Source organism: Palaemon carinicauda, chromosome 31, assembly GCF_036898095.1.
Source record: "Palaemon carinicauda isolate YSFRI2023 chromosome 31, ASM3689809v2, whole genome shotgun sequence".
Taxonomy (NCBI): domain Eukaryota; kingdom Metazoa; phylum Arthropoda; class Malacostraca; order Decapoda; family Palaemonidae; genus Palaemon; species Palaemon carinicauda.
The window spans coordinates 21,502,607-21,515,587 of record NC_090755.1 but is presented as its reverse complement, the minus strand read 5'-3'; the positions used below and the strand labels follow the sequence as shown (position 1 = coordinate 21,515,587).

At 36.9% G+C, this 12,981-nt stretch overlaps 1 protein-coding gene and 1 non-coding gene across 2 annotated transcripts in view; both read left to right on the top strand.

Moving 5' to 3' along the window:
• The window catches only part of wapl (wings apart-like), a 103,405-nt gene that overhangs the window by 73,384 nt on the left and 17,040 nt on the right, over positions 1–12,981 (top strand). The window contains 3 exon segments of the mRNA XM_068355025.1: positions 9,145–9,360; positions 9,876–10,116; positions 11,481–11,596. Of these exon segments, the coding sequence (XP_068211126.1) occupies positions 9,145–9,360; positions 9,876–10,116; positions 11,481–11,596 (573 nt within the window).
• LOC137625116 (small nucleolar RNA U109) lies at positions 11,050–11,179 on the top strand. The gene has a single exon (XR_011040822.1). It is a non-coding gene; the product is annotated as a small nucleolar RNA U109 (small nucleolar RNA).

The following is a 12,981-nucleotide window of genomic DNA, read 5'->3' as shown; positions in this document are numbered from 1 at the left end:
AGGAGTACTTGAGATGTAAGTGCGCTCAATGTGTTCATTGTCAAGACAAAGTCACGATGAAGACTACCAAATCTGTCTTGCCAGCAGTAAGGGAAGGCGACTGGATGGTCTCTCTCGACCTTCAGGATACATACTTCCACATCCCGATTCATCCAAACTTTCAACAACATCTGAGGTTTGTGGACGGGAAAGTAATGTACCAATTTCGAGCACTGTGCTTCGGCCTCATTCCTGCTCCTCTTGTTTTTACAAGGCCCTTGCAAAATGTAGAAAGTTTTCTACATTTTTTGAGGATTCAGAGCCTCCCTTTATTTTGACGACTGGCTAATCAGGGCGTCGTCATTATATCGCTGTCTGGAAAGCCTCTAATGGACATTAGACCTAACCAAGGAGCTAGGTCTCATAGTGAACGTAGAGAAGTCGTAACTTACAGTACTCCATCCCAGACTATTCTTTATTTGGGAATGGAGATACAGTGTCGGATTTTTCGGGCTTTTTTGTCTCCCACAAGAATGGAACAAGCTCTGTTAAAAGTCCTTCACTTGCAAGAGAAAAACAGTTGCTCTGTAAGAGTTTGAACGAGCCTCGTGGGAACTCTTTCATCGCTGGAGTAGTTTATCTCTCTGGGGAGACTCAACCTTTGCCCTCTCCAATTTCACCTAAACCATTGGAACAAGGAGAAGGGCTTAGAGAGTATCTCTTTCCCAATCTCCAACTCAGTCTAGACATGTCTGACTTGGTGGGACAGCAACATCAGACTTCGAGAAGGTCTTTCTCTTGCGATCAAGAACCCAAACCATGTGTTGTATTCAGATGCATCGGATTTGGGTTAGGGAGCTCCACTGGACAGTCTGGAATGCTCAGGTCTTTGGTCCACGGATCAGAAGGAACTCCATTTAAGGCAAGTAACATCTCTCCTTTGGCGAGATTTGTGCAAGGAAAAATGAATGTCTTGGTGGACTGCCTCAGCAGAAGAGGACAAGTCATCTCCATGGAGTGGACGTTGCACAAGACTGTGTGCGAGAAGCTATGGATGACATGGGGTCAACCCACCATAGATCTTTTTGCGACTTCACTGACAAAGAGGCTCTCGACTTACTGCTTTCCAGTTCCAGATCCAGAGGCAGCCCACATAGACGCTTTCCTGCTGGACTGGTCTCACCTGGACGTTTATGCCTTTCCACCTTTCAAGATCCTAAACAAGGTGCTGCAGAAGTTCACCTCTCACGAAGGGACCAGGTTGACGTTGGTTGCTCCACTCTGGCCCGCGAGAGAGTGGTTCACAGAGGTACTTTTATGGCTGGTAGACGTTCCAAGAAGTTTGCCGTTGCGGATGGATCTCTTGCGACAGCCTCACGTAAAGAGATTTCATCAAAGCTTCCCCACGCTTCGTCTAACTGCCTTCAGACTATCGAAAGACTCTCTTGAGCTCAAGGGTTTTCGAAGGAGGCAGCTAGAGCGATCGCGAGGGCTAGAAGATCCTCTACCATCAGGATCTATCAGTCGAAATGGGAGGTATTTAGAGACTGGTGCAAGTCCTCCTCTATTTCCTCTTCCAAGTGCCTCTGTAGCGCAGATTGCGGATTTTCTGCTTTATCTGAGAAACGGTCGCTCCCTCTCTGCATCCACCATTAAAGGCTACAGAAGCATGTTAGCTTCTGTTTTCAGGCATAGGGGTTTGGATCTTTCTAATAACAAAGATCTCCAAGACCTGCTTAAGTCTTTCGAGACTTCCAAGGAGCGTCATATTTCGACTCCTGCTTGGAACTTGGACATGGTCCTACAGTTCCTTATGTCAGACAGGTTTGAACCATTAAATTCAGCCTCCCTGAAGGATCTTACCCTCAAGACACTTTTTTTTGGTGAGCTTGGCTTTGGCTAAAAGGGTTAGTGAGATACATGCTTTTAGCAAGAACATCGGCTTCTCCACTAATAAAGCAGTATGCGCTCTTCAACTTGGTTTTTTGGCCAAGAATGAACTTCCGTCTCGTCCTTGGCCTGAATCATTTGAAATCTCCAGTCTTTCTGAGATTGTGGGGAATGAAGTTGAAAGAGTGCTGTGCCCCATTAGAGCTCTTAAATTTTATTTATCCAGAGCTAAACCGCTACGAGGTTGTTCAGAGGCTTTATGGTGCTCCGTTAAAAAGCCCTCTTTGCCCATGTCTAAGAATGCGTGGTTTTATTTTATTAGACTTTTGATTCGGGAGGCACACTCTCATTTAAGTGAGAAGGATCGTAATTTACTTGAAGTCAAGGCTCATGAAGTCAGAGCGATAGCAACTTCGGTAGCGTTTAAGCAAAATAGATCCATTAAAAGTATTATGGACGCGACCTTTTGGAGAGGCAAGTCGGTATTCGCTTCATATTACTTGAAAGATGTCCAGACTCTTTATGAGGACTGCTACACACTGGGACCATTCGTAGCAGCGAGTGCAGTAGTGGGTGAAGGCTCTACCACTACATTCCCTTAATCCCAATATCCTTTTAATCTACTCTTGAAATTTTTAATCTTATTTTGGGTTGTACGGGAGACTAAGAAGTCTTTCGCAATCTTTTTGATTTGGCGGGTGGTCAAAATGTTGTTTCTTGAGAGCGCCCAGATTAAGGGTATTGATGAGGTCCTGTTATAGGGGTGTTCGCCCTGGATATAACAGCTCCTGGGAGTCTTTCAGCATCCTGAGAGGATGGTTGGGCTTCGTGAGGAAAGCGGACTAATGAGGCAAAGTAATCATCAGAGTCAGCTTCCTTACCAGGTACCTATACTTAAGTTTGTTTTTATGAAATATTTGTCAAAAACTCTTGAGCATATACGCCTTTATTGTTATAATACTGGTCTCTACCCACCACCATGGGTGTGAATCAGCTATTTATATATTCACCGGCTAAGTTTAATATTTAAAAATGATATTTTCATTATAAAATAAATTTTTGAATATACTTACCCGGTGAATATATAATATTAAAGGCCCTCCCTTCCTCCCCGATAGAGACCTTGCGGACTGAGAAGAACTGGAGTGGTTGAGAAGTATACAGTATGTGGTATCTGGCCGATAGTCGGCGCTGGTGGGCACACCCGCTACCTTCATGGCGATCGCTCGCGAGTTTTTTGGAATCTGTCGGGCCGTTGGAGACGTCAGCTATTTATATATTCACCGGGTAAGTATATTCAAAAATTTATTTTATAATGAAAATATCATTTTTCTTGACATACGAAATTTCTTTATAATGAATATCACAACAGTGCCAATATGTTATAGGGTATCACATTTTCCATACAATTCGTTTATAGACCTTATTTTTAGTATACTGTACAGTGAACCCTCGCTACTTCGCGGTTCGACCATCGCGGATTCACCACTTCGCGGATTTTTTCCATAACCCATATATATACAGTAATATATATATATATATATATGTATGCATGTATTTATGTATATATGTAGGTATGTATATGTGTATACATATAAATATATATATATATATATATATATATCTATATCTATATATCTATATCTATATATCTATATCTATATATCTAAAGTAGGAAGATGTGATGTAGTTCTAAGGAAAAGTATGGGAAATATGTCTGGGTAATAAGCAAAGCTCTACCTCCAGTTTGTTTCTACATTATGATCAGAGATAAATGTAAACAAAACATTGGTTGCCATTTTTTATCGTGCTTTTTAGCATGTTTAGGAAATGCATGATATAAAATCACCTTTAATATTTGTGCCTGTTTTAGTTTAGGGTACTGTAGTACATGCATTAAGTGTTCTGTACATTAAAGGGTAGTTTGTTACCAGTACTATGTACAAGGGAAGGTTTTAAAAGTCTGAATATACATGTTGAATAAATAGGTAAATATGGTGTCACTACTTCGCGGATTTTCACCTATCGCGGCCGCGACTGGAACCTATCTACCGCGATAAACTAGGGTTCACTGTAAAAGGAATACACCTCTCTCTCTCTCTCTCTCTCTCTCTCTCTCTCTCTCCTCTCTCTCTCTCTCTCTCTCTCTTTTTTTCGTTGATTTTTAATTCAGTTAAATCTTCATATTTCTTTGAACATTATTAAAAAATTCTATATATCATTATCCGATGTTTTGATTATGGGAATAGTAACGCATCGGAAGGAAATCACTTGATTTGCCTCTCGCCTTCTGCCAGAAACATGACGTCATCAGACTTTTTTTCCTTAAATTTACGTTAATTTGTACTAATCTCAAAACTAATGATACAGACCACTAAAACACTTGATTTTGTTACTCTGTGTTTTGATGATGGGAATGTTGTAATAAGATTACTCGGTAACAATGAAAGGAAATCGGTTTGTCAGCGTGCTTCTGCCAGATAGATGATGTCACAATAAAGAATGACTTGAATAATATGTAAATTAATTTTTTTTTTTCCAAGAAATGAAAAGAAAATACTAACTTACCAATTCAAAAGTATTTCATTTTTATAATGTAAAAGGAAATATATTATTTTCAAGGAAATATTTGTCTTATTAGTATTCTTTCTTTAGATAAATATCGATATATTATCAGAGATTAAGTAAAACTAGAGTACAGTCAAATTTACGCTACGTAGTACTCATGACCGATGCAGACCCAGAAAATATTTTGTATCTTTACTTAATATTTCGATAATGGGAATACTAATACTAATAGTTAGCCTATTGGAAGGAAATAGCTGTATTGCCCGGTCGCTTTCCGCCGGTGATATGACGTCACCAGACATATAATATGAACTCGACAGATATTAAAACTTTTCTTAATGTATTTTTACTGAAAATAGATACTGTATATTAACAATAAAAGAAAATGAAATTTATCTAGATAAATCAGTTTAATTTTATACAAGAAAATAGATTATTTTCAAGGAATTATTCGTCCTATTTCCCATAGACTTGTGACGTCATCACCCTGAAAAAAATCGTCGTAAGTCGCATAGGTCGTGTCGAGCACTATCTGTACTGTACAGGTAGGTTATTTATTGAGGCATCATCAGTGAATCTCTTGTATTACAATAAAATAGCTTAAAAATACAAGTGTATAAAAACCAGGTTGGTTGTTTATTGAGGCATCATTAATAAATCTTTCTTGGATCACAATAAAATACAGTAGCTTAAAAGTATGAAGGTGTAAAAAAACCAGGTTGGTTATTTATTGAGGCATCATTAATAAATCTTTCTTGGATTACAATAAAATACAGTAGCTTAAAAGTATGAAGGTGTAAAAAAAACAGGTTGGTTATTTATTGAGGCATCGTTAATAAATCTTTCTTGGATTACAATAAAATAGCTTAAAAGTATGGTGTAAAAAAACCAGGTTGGTTATTTATTGAGGCATCATCAATGAATCTTTCTTTTATTACAATAAAATAGCTTTAAAATACAAGTGTATAAAAACCAGGTAGGTTATTTATTGAGGCCTCATCAATGAATCTTACTTGTATTACAATGAAATAGCTTAGAAATATGAAGGTGTAAAAAAAACCAGCTAGGTTATCTATTGTATTACTGTACTGTACTAGTAATTAGCAACTGTTAAAAATATGAGCAAGATGAAGAAAATGGTTTGTTTAAACGTAGCTCTACAGTAAGGGTAATGGTAATAAAGTACAATACTGTATATTTCGTATATGTACAGCATTGTACTGTAAGTATTGTGTTATGGTCGTTTGTTAATTGGTGTTAATGAACCACATTCTGTATATATTTTCTGCAAAATGTCTTAAAACTTTTTAAATGATTATAAATTGTTTATGATGATATATTTTGATGTTATTACATGTTTTATATATCAAAATAGGCAGTTATAAGTATTTTAGAATGGCTCTTTAAATATTCAAGAATTTGCGCTGGTACTGCCCCAGCAGTACCAGTCAAACTCAGTTGAGTCCCTTGTCAGGCTGGGAGGAACGTAGAGAGGAGACGTCCCCTTTTTTGTTTCATTTGTTTGATGTCGGCTACCCCCCATAATTGGGGGAGGTTCCTTGGTATATGTATGTATGTACGAGGGGGATCTGGTCCCTAACCCTCCCAAATCTGGGGTTGTAACTATATTGTCCAGTCGCTTTCCACCGGAAATATAACGTCACCAGACATATGATATAACTTGACAGATACAGTACTAAATACTTACCAAGATGAATTAGTTCATTTCTATACAAGCAAATATATTTCCAGTGAAATATTTGTCCTCTTAGTGTACTATATCCAATAGTCTTGTGACTTCATCACAGTGAAAAAAGTGGCCGTAAAGTCGAACAGTCGTAAGTCACACAGGTCATAAGTTGATGACTACCTGTATATAAACAATACTCTTGTTATTCGTATGTGTGCATTCTCTAGATACAGTAGCTGGGCCTTGAGATCCGCTAATCCCAACCAAAGGTTAACCAAAAAAAATTCTGTGATTGTGGATTGTTAAAATGGCTTCCAAAATTTCAGAATAGAATACAAAAATGTTTTGATAAAGTATAAGATGTATGACTGAGATAAAGGAAGGGGGTGTGACTGTACTTGAATGGTTGGTGAGATTGTTTAATATGCGTTTTATGTTGTCAATGGTACCAATAGACTGGGTATGTGCATGTATTGTACCACTGTATAAAGGTAAGGGAGATATGCATGCATGTTGTAATTCAAGTGTTATTAGTTTGTTGAGTGTGGTTGGAAAAGTGTATGGTAGGGTACTGATTAATAGGATTAAGGATACAACTGAGAATGCAATCTTAAAGTACTGGGTGATTTTAGAAGTGGTAGGGGATGTATGAATCAGATTTGTACATTTAGACTGATATGCAAGAAATATTTAGCAAAAGGCAAGAAGGTGTATATTGCGCATATGGATCTAGAGAAAGCATATGAATATTGCGCATATGGATCTAGAGAATGTGATGAGGTTATATAGAATTGGTGGAAAGTTGTTGCAAGCAGTGAAGAGTTTCTACATAGGTAGTAAAGCGTGTGTCAGGATAGGAAATGAAGTGCGCGACGGGTTTCCAGTGAGAGTGGGCTGAGACAGGGATGTGTGATGTTGCCATGGTTGTTCAATTTGTTTGTTGATGGAGTGGTGAGAGAGGTGAATGCTCGAGTCTTTGGTCGAGGATTGAAACTGATAGATGAGAGTGATCATGAAAATAGGAGGTAAATCACTTGTTTGCGGATGATACTGTATTGATTGCATACTCAGAAGAGGAGCTTGGTCTATTAGTGACAGAGTTTGGAAGGGTGTGTGAGAGAAGGAAGTTGAGAGTTAATGTGGCTAAGAGTAAGGTTATGAGATGCACGAGAAGGGAGGGTGGTATGAGGTTGAATGTCATGTTGAATGGAGAGTTACTTGAAGTAGATCAGTTCAAGTACTTAGGGTCTGTTGTTACAGAAAATGGTGGAGTGGAAGCAGATGTACGTCAGAGAGTGAATGAAGTATGCAAAGTGTTGGGGTCAGTGATGGGATTGGTAAAGAATAGAGGGTTAGGCATGAATGTAAAGAGAGTTCTGTAAGAGAAAGTGATTGTACCAACTGTGATGTATGGATCTGAGTTGTGGGGAATAAAAGTGACGGAGAGACGGAAATTGAATGTGTTTGAGATGAAGTGTCTGAGGAGTATGGCTGGTGTATCTCGATTAGATAGGTTTAGGAATGAAGTAGTGAGGGTGAGAATGGATGTAAGAAATTATTTAGGAGCTAGAGTGGATATGAATGTGTTGAGGTGGTTAGGCCATGTTGAGAGAATGGAAAATGGCTGTCTGCTAAAGATGTTGATCGCAAGAGTTGATGGGAGAAGTACAAGAGGAAGGCCAAGGTTTGGGTGGATGGATGGAGTGAAGAAAGCTCTGGGTAATAGGAGGATAGATGTGAGAGAGGCAAGATAGCATGCTAGAAATAGGAATGAATGGCGAGTGACTCTGACACAGTTCCGGTAGGCCTGGCTGCTTCCTCAAGTCGCCTTGGTGACCTCGGAGTTAGAAGAAGTAGGGGATTCAGCGTGTGAAATTTCAATTGTGGTGGATAACGGGGGAGGGTGGGCTGTTGCACCCTAGTAATAACAGTCAAACTCAGTCGAATCCCTCGTCAGAGTGGAAGGAGAGGAGAGAGGAAAGGTCCCTTTTTGTTCCTTTATTTAATGTTGGCTAGCCCCTCCAAAAAAAATTGGTGGAAGTGTCTTGGTAAATAGATAGATAGAAGATATCCTATGAACCAAGAAAATAAATAATGATATACAGTAGGAAAATATGGATAAAATATGACTTAAGTTGATGTGGAAACTTCTTTTTAAAGTCCGACATATGAGTTACAACATGTTTCTCTGTCGTGAGTCGATGACTACCTGTGGGTCTACTTCACAGAGGGTTCCGACCCAAGTACAAACCTTTTAATTGTCAGGGCCGTGAAACACTCTGGTTTTCCTTTGGGGATTCACGAAGTGCAAGGAACCCTTACTCTCTGAAACAACCAAGATGCTCGAGTTTCAGGTTCCCCCGGGTTTCCAGGTAGTTGGTTACTTCTTCCCGCCTAATGATAAGTCTCTCCTAAGTAAAGGATACTGGTTTGTATTTGTGTAGGAATAATCACAAATTTTATTGAGTACAGTAGTTTGTACTTTTGCTAACTATACAAACCTAAGTCCTTTATTCAAACTTTCCCACCAACCCCCGAGAAAGTCCCAGGCGTCATCTAAGTGAGCCGGCCGGCGGGCGGTTTCCTTCCTGCTTGTTTACACCTTATAATTTTAACTGGCATATTTGAGCTTCGCTTCTCCTAAGTAAAGGACTCAGATTTGTATAGTTAGGAAAAATACCACTTACCTTAAAAATTTGTGACTTTTGTTTATATTCGATGATTACTTTAAATCTACTTGCCACATTAATCGGAAACATTTATTTTTGATAGTCACACTAAAGAATATTCTTGGTGTGTTGGGTTTTCTATTTTTTTTTTACCTTTTTCTGATCATAGGAAAAAAGTAAGTTTTAATAGCTTATATTTGCCTTTTTTCCTTGTACTTCACAGTCATAAAATTTATTTTTGATGTTTTATTATTGATGAATTGAATGTTGAATATTACTTGAGAAACCATTTTTTATTTTATGCTTTTGGTTATTTTTCATTTAATTTTTTATTGTCATATTTGGCAGGCGGGTCATTTAGCAATGGAGACGCTGCTTAGTTTGACCTCGAAACGTGCAGGAGAATGGTTCAAAGAGGAGTTGAGAGAGCTCGGAGGAGTAGAGCACCTAATACGAACAATAACGTTATGCACCCAGGTCTTTTCACCAGAAATTGAGACTTGGACGCATCCTTTGCTAGAAAAGCTTACCAAGGTGGACCGTTGCCTTAAAGTTCTGGAAAATGTAAGTCGTGGGGTAATTTATGAGAATGAATGCACATTTTAATTTTTTTTTATCACAATTTATTTTCCACAATTCTTGTTTTCATAATTCAGTGAGTATTTGAAAGAATGAGGAAAGAATTTTAAACGTTCAAGAACTGTCTGAAGCGAAGAGGAAGATAGCCTTTTATTATTGTAATGGAAAGACATACTAAGGAGGAAGTTAAACATTTCTAATACCTAAAATGGGCGGTAAGAAATGAAAATATAAAGAAGACGACAACTATTGTACTAAGAAAAAGTAATTTATATCATTAGTAGACAAAACAAAAATGCATTCACAAACACGCTGTCATTTACTTCCTTTTTTAAACCTATGAATTATTTGGAGTATCCACTGTTTACATTCTGAAAATATTTTAGTTTCCTTGTATGTGCCCATATCTATCACTTTCATAACTGAGCTCTTATAGCAATTTGAACTTTTTCATTTAATTTGCTATTTTATATGAAAATTATTTTTGTTAATCTATCTAGGTTACCCACCAAAATGTTGCCAATCAAGAGTACCTGCTAACATTTCAAAATGGGATATTCCCAGAGAAGTTGATGAGTTTGTATCGGCTTTGTCATGTGGAAGTCCCACTATATCCTATGTCAGAAGCACACCATCACAATACAACCATTGGTGGAGTATCTACCGGACAATTGCTGGTACAGGCTCTCCTTACCACAGTTAAAGTTCTCATCAATCTCACACACAATGCAGGAAAGGAAGGTAAAATATCTATTTTTTAAAATTAGTTTATTTTGTAATGAGCTGCTTTTAACAAAACTAACAAAGACTAGTTTCCTCAATGGCAATGATTAGTTAAATTTTTTTTCAAAGAAAATTAGGAGCATTAAAACATTTTTGCATGATACGTTTGTGTTGTATATGAGAAGACAAGTATATTTTGCAATAAAAATACTCGAATGTGTAGCCTGTATTACAGGGATGTATCAAGTGAAGTAAATTAGGTGGAATCTTTCATTCAGAAATTGAGAAAACATTTAGTGGCACAGCACGAATGGTGTTTTTGGTATGACTGTAATGGGTCATTAGCTGATTTTTTTATCAAAGAAATTGAGATGAGGTTGGAGTACTGGTAATTTTATAAGTTTACTTCTCTTGGCTTTGAATGCAATTATAGCTTGTGTAAAAATGATTGATATAATTGGACTGGCTTATGAACTTACTTTTGTTAAACTCATTATTTCTTTTTGGAGAATTTTGATTTTAAGAAACTTCATTGACTTTCTGATTCGATGTTATTCAGTTTATTCAAGTTTCACTTCCCTTTTTTCACTTTGATTGATTAATCGCATATTGTGAGAACATGTGGTAAGTTCATATCTTGATTTTTTGTACTGTAGTTAATGATTATTCAAGCACTAAAGACCTGAAAATAGAAATTAGTGCATTGGCAAAATGAAAACAAAACTTTAAAAGAGAATTGGACTAATAAAATAAATGAGATAAATTTTCTTATCACAAGCATCTTAGATTTATCAGGAAAAAAAGTTCAGATCTCCATAATTTATGTTCTTTAATTATCCTTCTCTTGTGCGGTTTAAGTCAACAAAGTTGAAAATAATTGTTGAACATGTAGATACAGCATAGCAAAGTTAGGCAAGTTAGGAATTTACACCCATGTCTGGCCTGAGGTTTTCTCATGGCATCGAACAAATAAAAGTCATAATTTTGTTAGATTTACTATACATGGAAGAAGAAAAAAGAGACTTCAGGGCTGGCAGTTTCATAGCATGGAATTGCACAGTAGTATAAGTCTCTTACAAATATTTTGAAAGAATACCTCTCTTCCTTGTAGGGGGTTGTGTTGTTAGTTATTATTTTGTGATCGTTGGTGGTCCATTTTGTCTACAACTGTTCAATATTTTTCTTTACGTCCATTCCTGCTTTTTTTCTTCTACCTAGTGAAATCATGGGGTTTCCCTATGTTACATGGAAGTGCTGGATGCCTCTTGAGGCCCAGCTAAGGTCTTTATAACCATATTTCTCTCTCGCTCTTTTTTTCTTCCCTTTTCTTTTTTTTTTTTTTTTAGAATACAAATAACCTTGAGAATTCACTCCTTTGGCAGCTCTTGGTAGCCAGATTTTGGGCCATCATCAGGAGATCTACAATATCACCTTGTATTGTTTGCTCATCATGCCAAGATATCTGGCTCATGATACCAGATTTGAGCTAATAATCTTGGTAAGTATGTACTTTTCTTGGTCTCAATTATTCTCTTAAGATGCAGTCTTGAGAAATCTTTTACTCAAAGTTGAGTTATCATGTAGTTATAGAGGGTATTTTGTACCTATTTTTTTCTTAGTTTATGATAGTGATGATAATACCGAGTGGTGCCAATTTTTTAAATTTATCAATATTCTACAAGTTTTGTAAGTTGTTTACGCACTAGCAAACTGAACATTACTGTAACACATGCACATGTTGTTATTACTAGCTAAGCTACAACCTTAGTTGGAAAAGCAGGATGCTATAAACCCAAGGGCTCCAACAGGGAAACAGCCCAGTGAGGAAAGGAAATAAATAAACTACTTGAGAAGTTATGAATATAAAATCTTTAGATCAGTAACAACAATGAAATAAATCTGTCTATACAGTACTTCATAAACAATGAAGAGGAACTTATGTCTGCCTATTCAACATAAAAGTAATCACTGCAAGTACTGGAATAAAATTTCTAGAATACTGTGTATTTTTTAGTCTTTAACAACGCACCTGCAATAATACTACATACAGGATAGTAAATCTATGAAAATCTAAATGCAAAGGATAGTCAGAATTATGAAAAATTTTGTACAACAGGCATAAAAAACTAACTGAATGATGGTGTCAGAGGTTAATATTTAGAACAGAAATAAGAAATTTTTTACACCGCATGACAAAATTTAGCTGGTGACGACCAGACAGATCAATACTCAAAACAAAGCAGAAGGAATGAATTAAAATACTACATCAAAATAGATTGATCACCAAAAATCTTGAAAGACCTTTCCAATAAGCTTCTTTTTTTTGTGCATCTGAAGAAAAAACAGACAGCCAATTTTTTGTGCAGTTGAAGAAAAGACGGACAATGTGGTTCCCTTAGGTTGATTTGCAATCAAGAATCACACACCTAAAGTTTCAAAGGAGTTTATTTTTAGAGTTAAAGAAACTTTTCAATGAAGAGATCTGGAGGTTGAGGAGCTACAGTACTGACCTTGACCTACTTGAAATCATACTTTTGTTAGGTTAAGGTTCAACCTCATGCCCCATAATTTGCACCATGCACTAATTTTAACGATCTTTATATTAAGGGATTCATCATCCCTAGATCTACTATGGAATTGAGGCAAAAGAGAGCAGCAGCATCTGCTTACTCAACAAGCTTGTTTTCTTGGCCAAATCACGTATGTATATAGTACGAAAAGTAATGGGCCAAGTATTCTACCTTGAGGAACACAAGATATCACATTCCTAAACTCACTATGGTATCCATCAGCAACAACTATTAAATCTATTACTTAATTCAATAATGATGTCAAAAAAAGACGCACCTAATCCCAAGTGGACCTTCTTATTATAAGTTATAG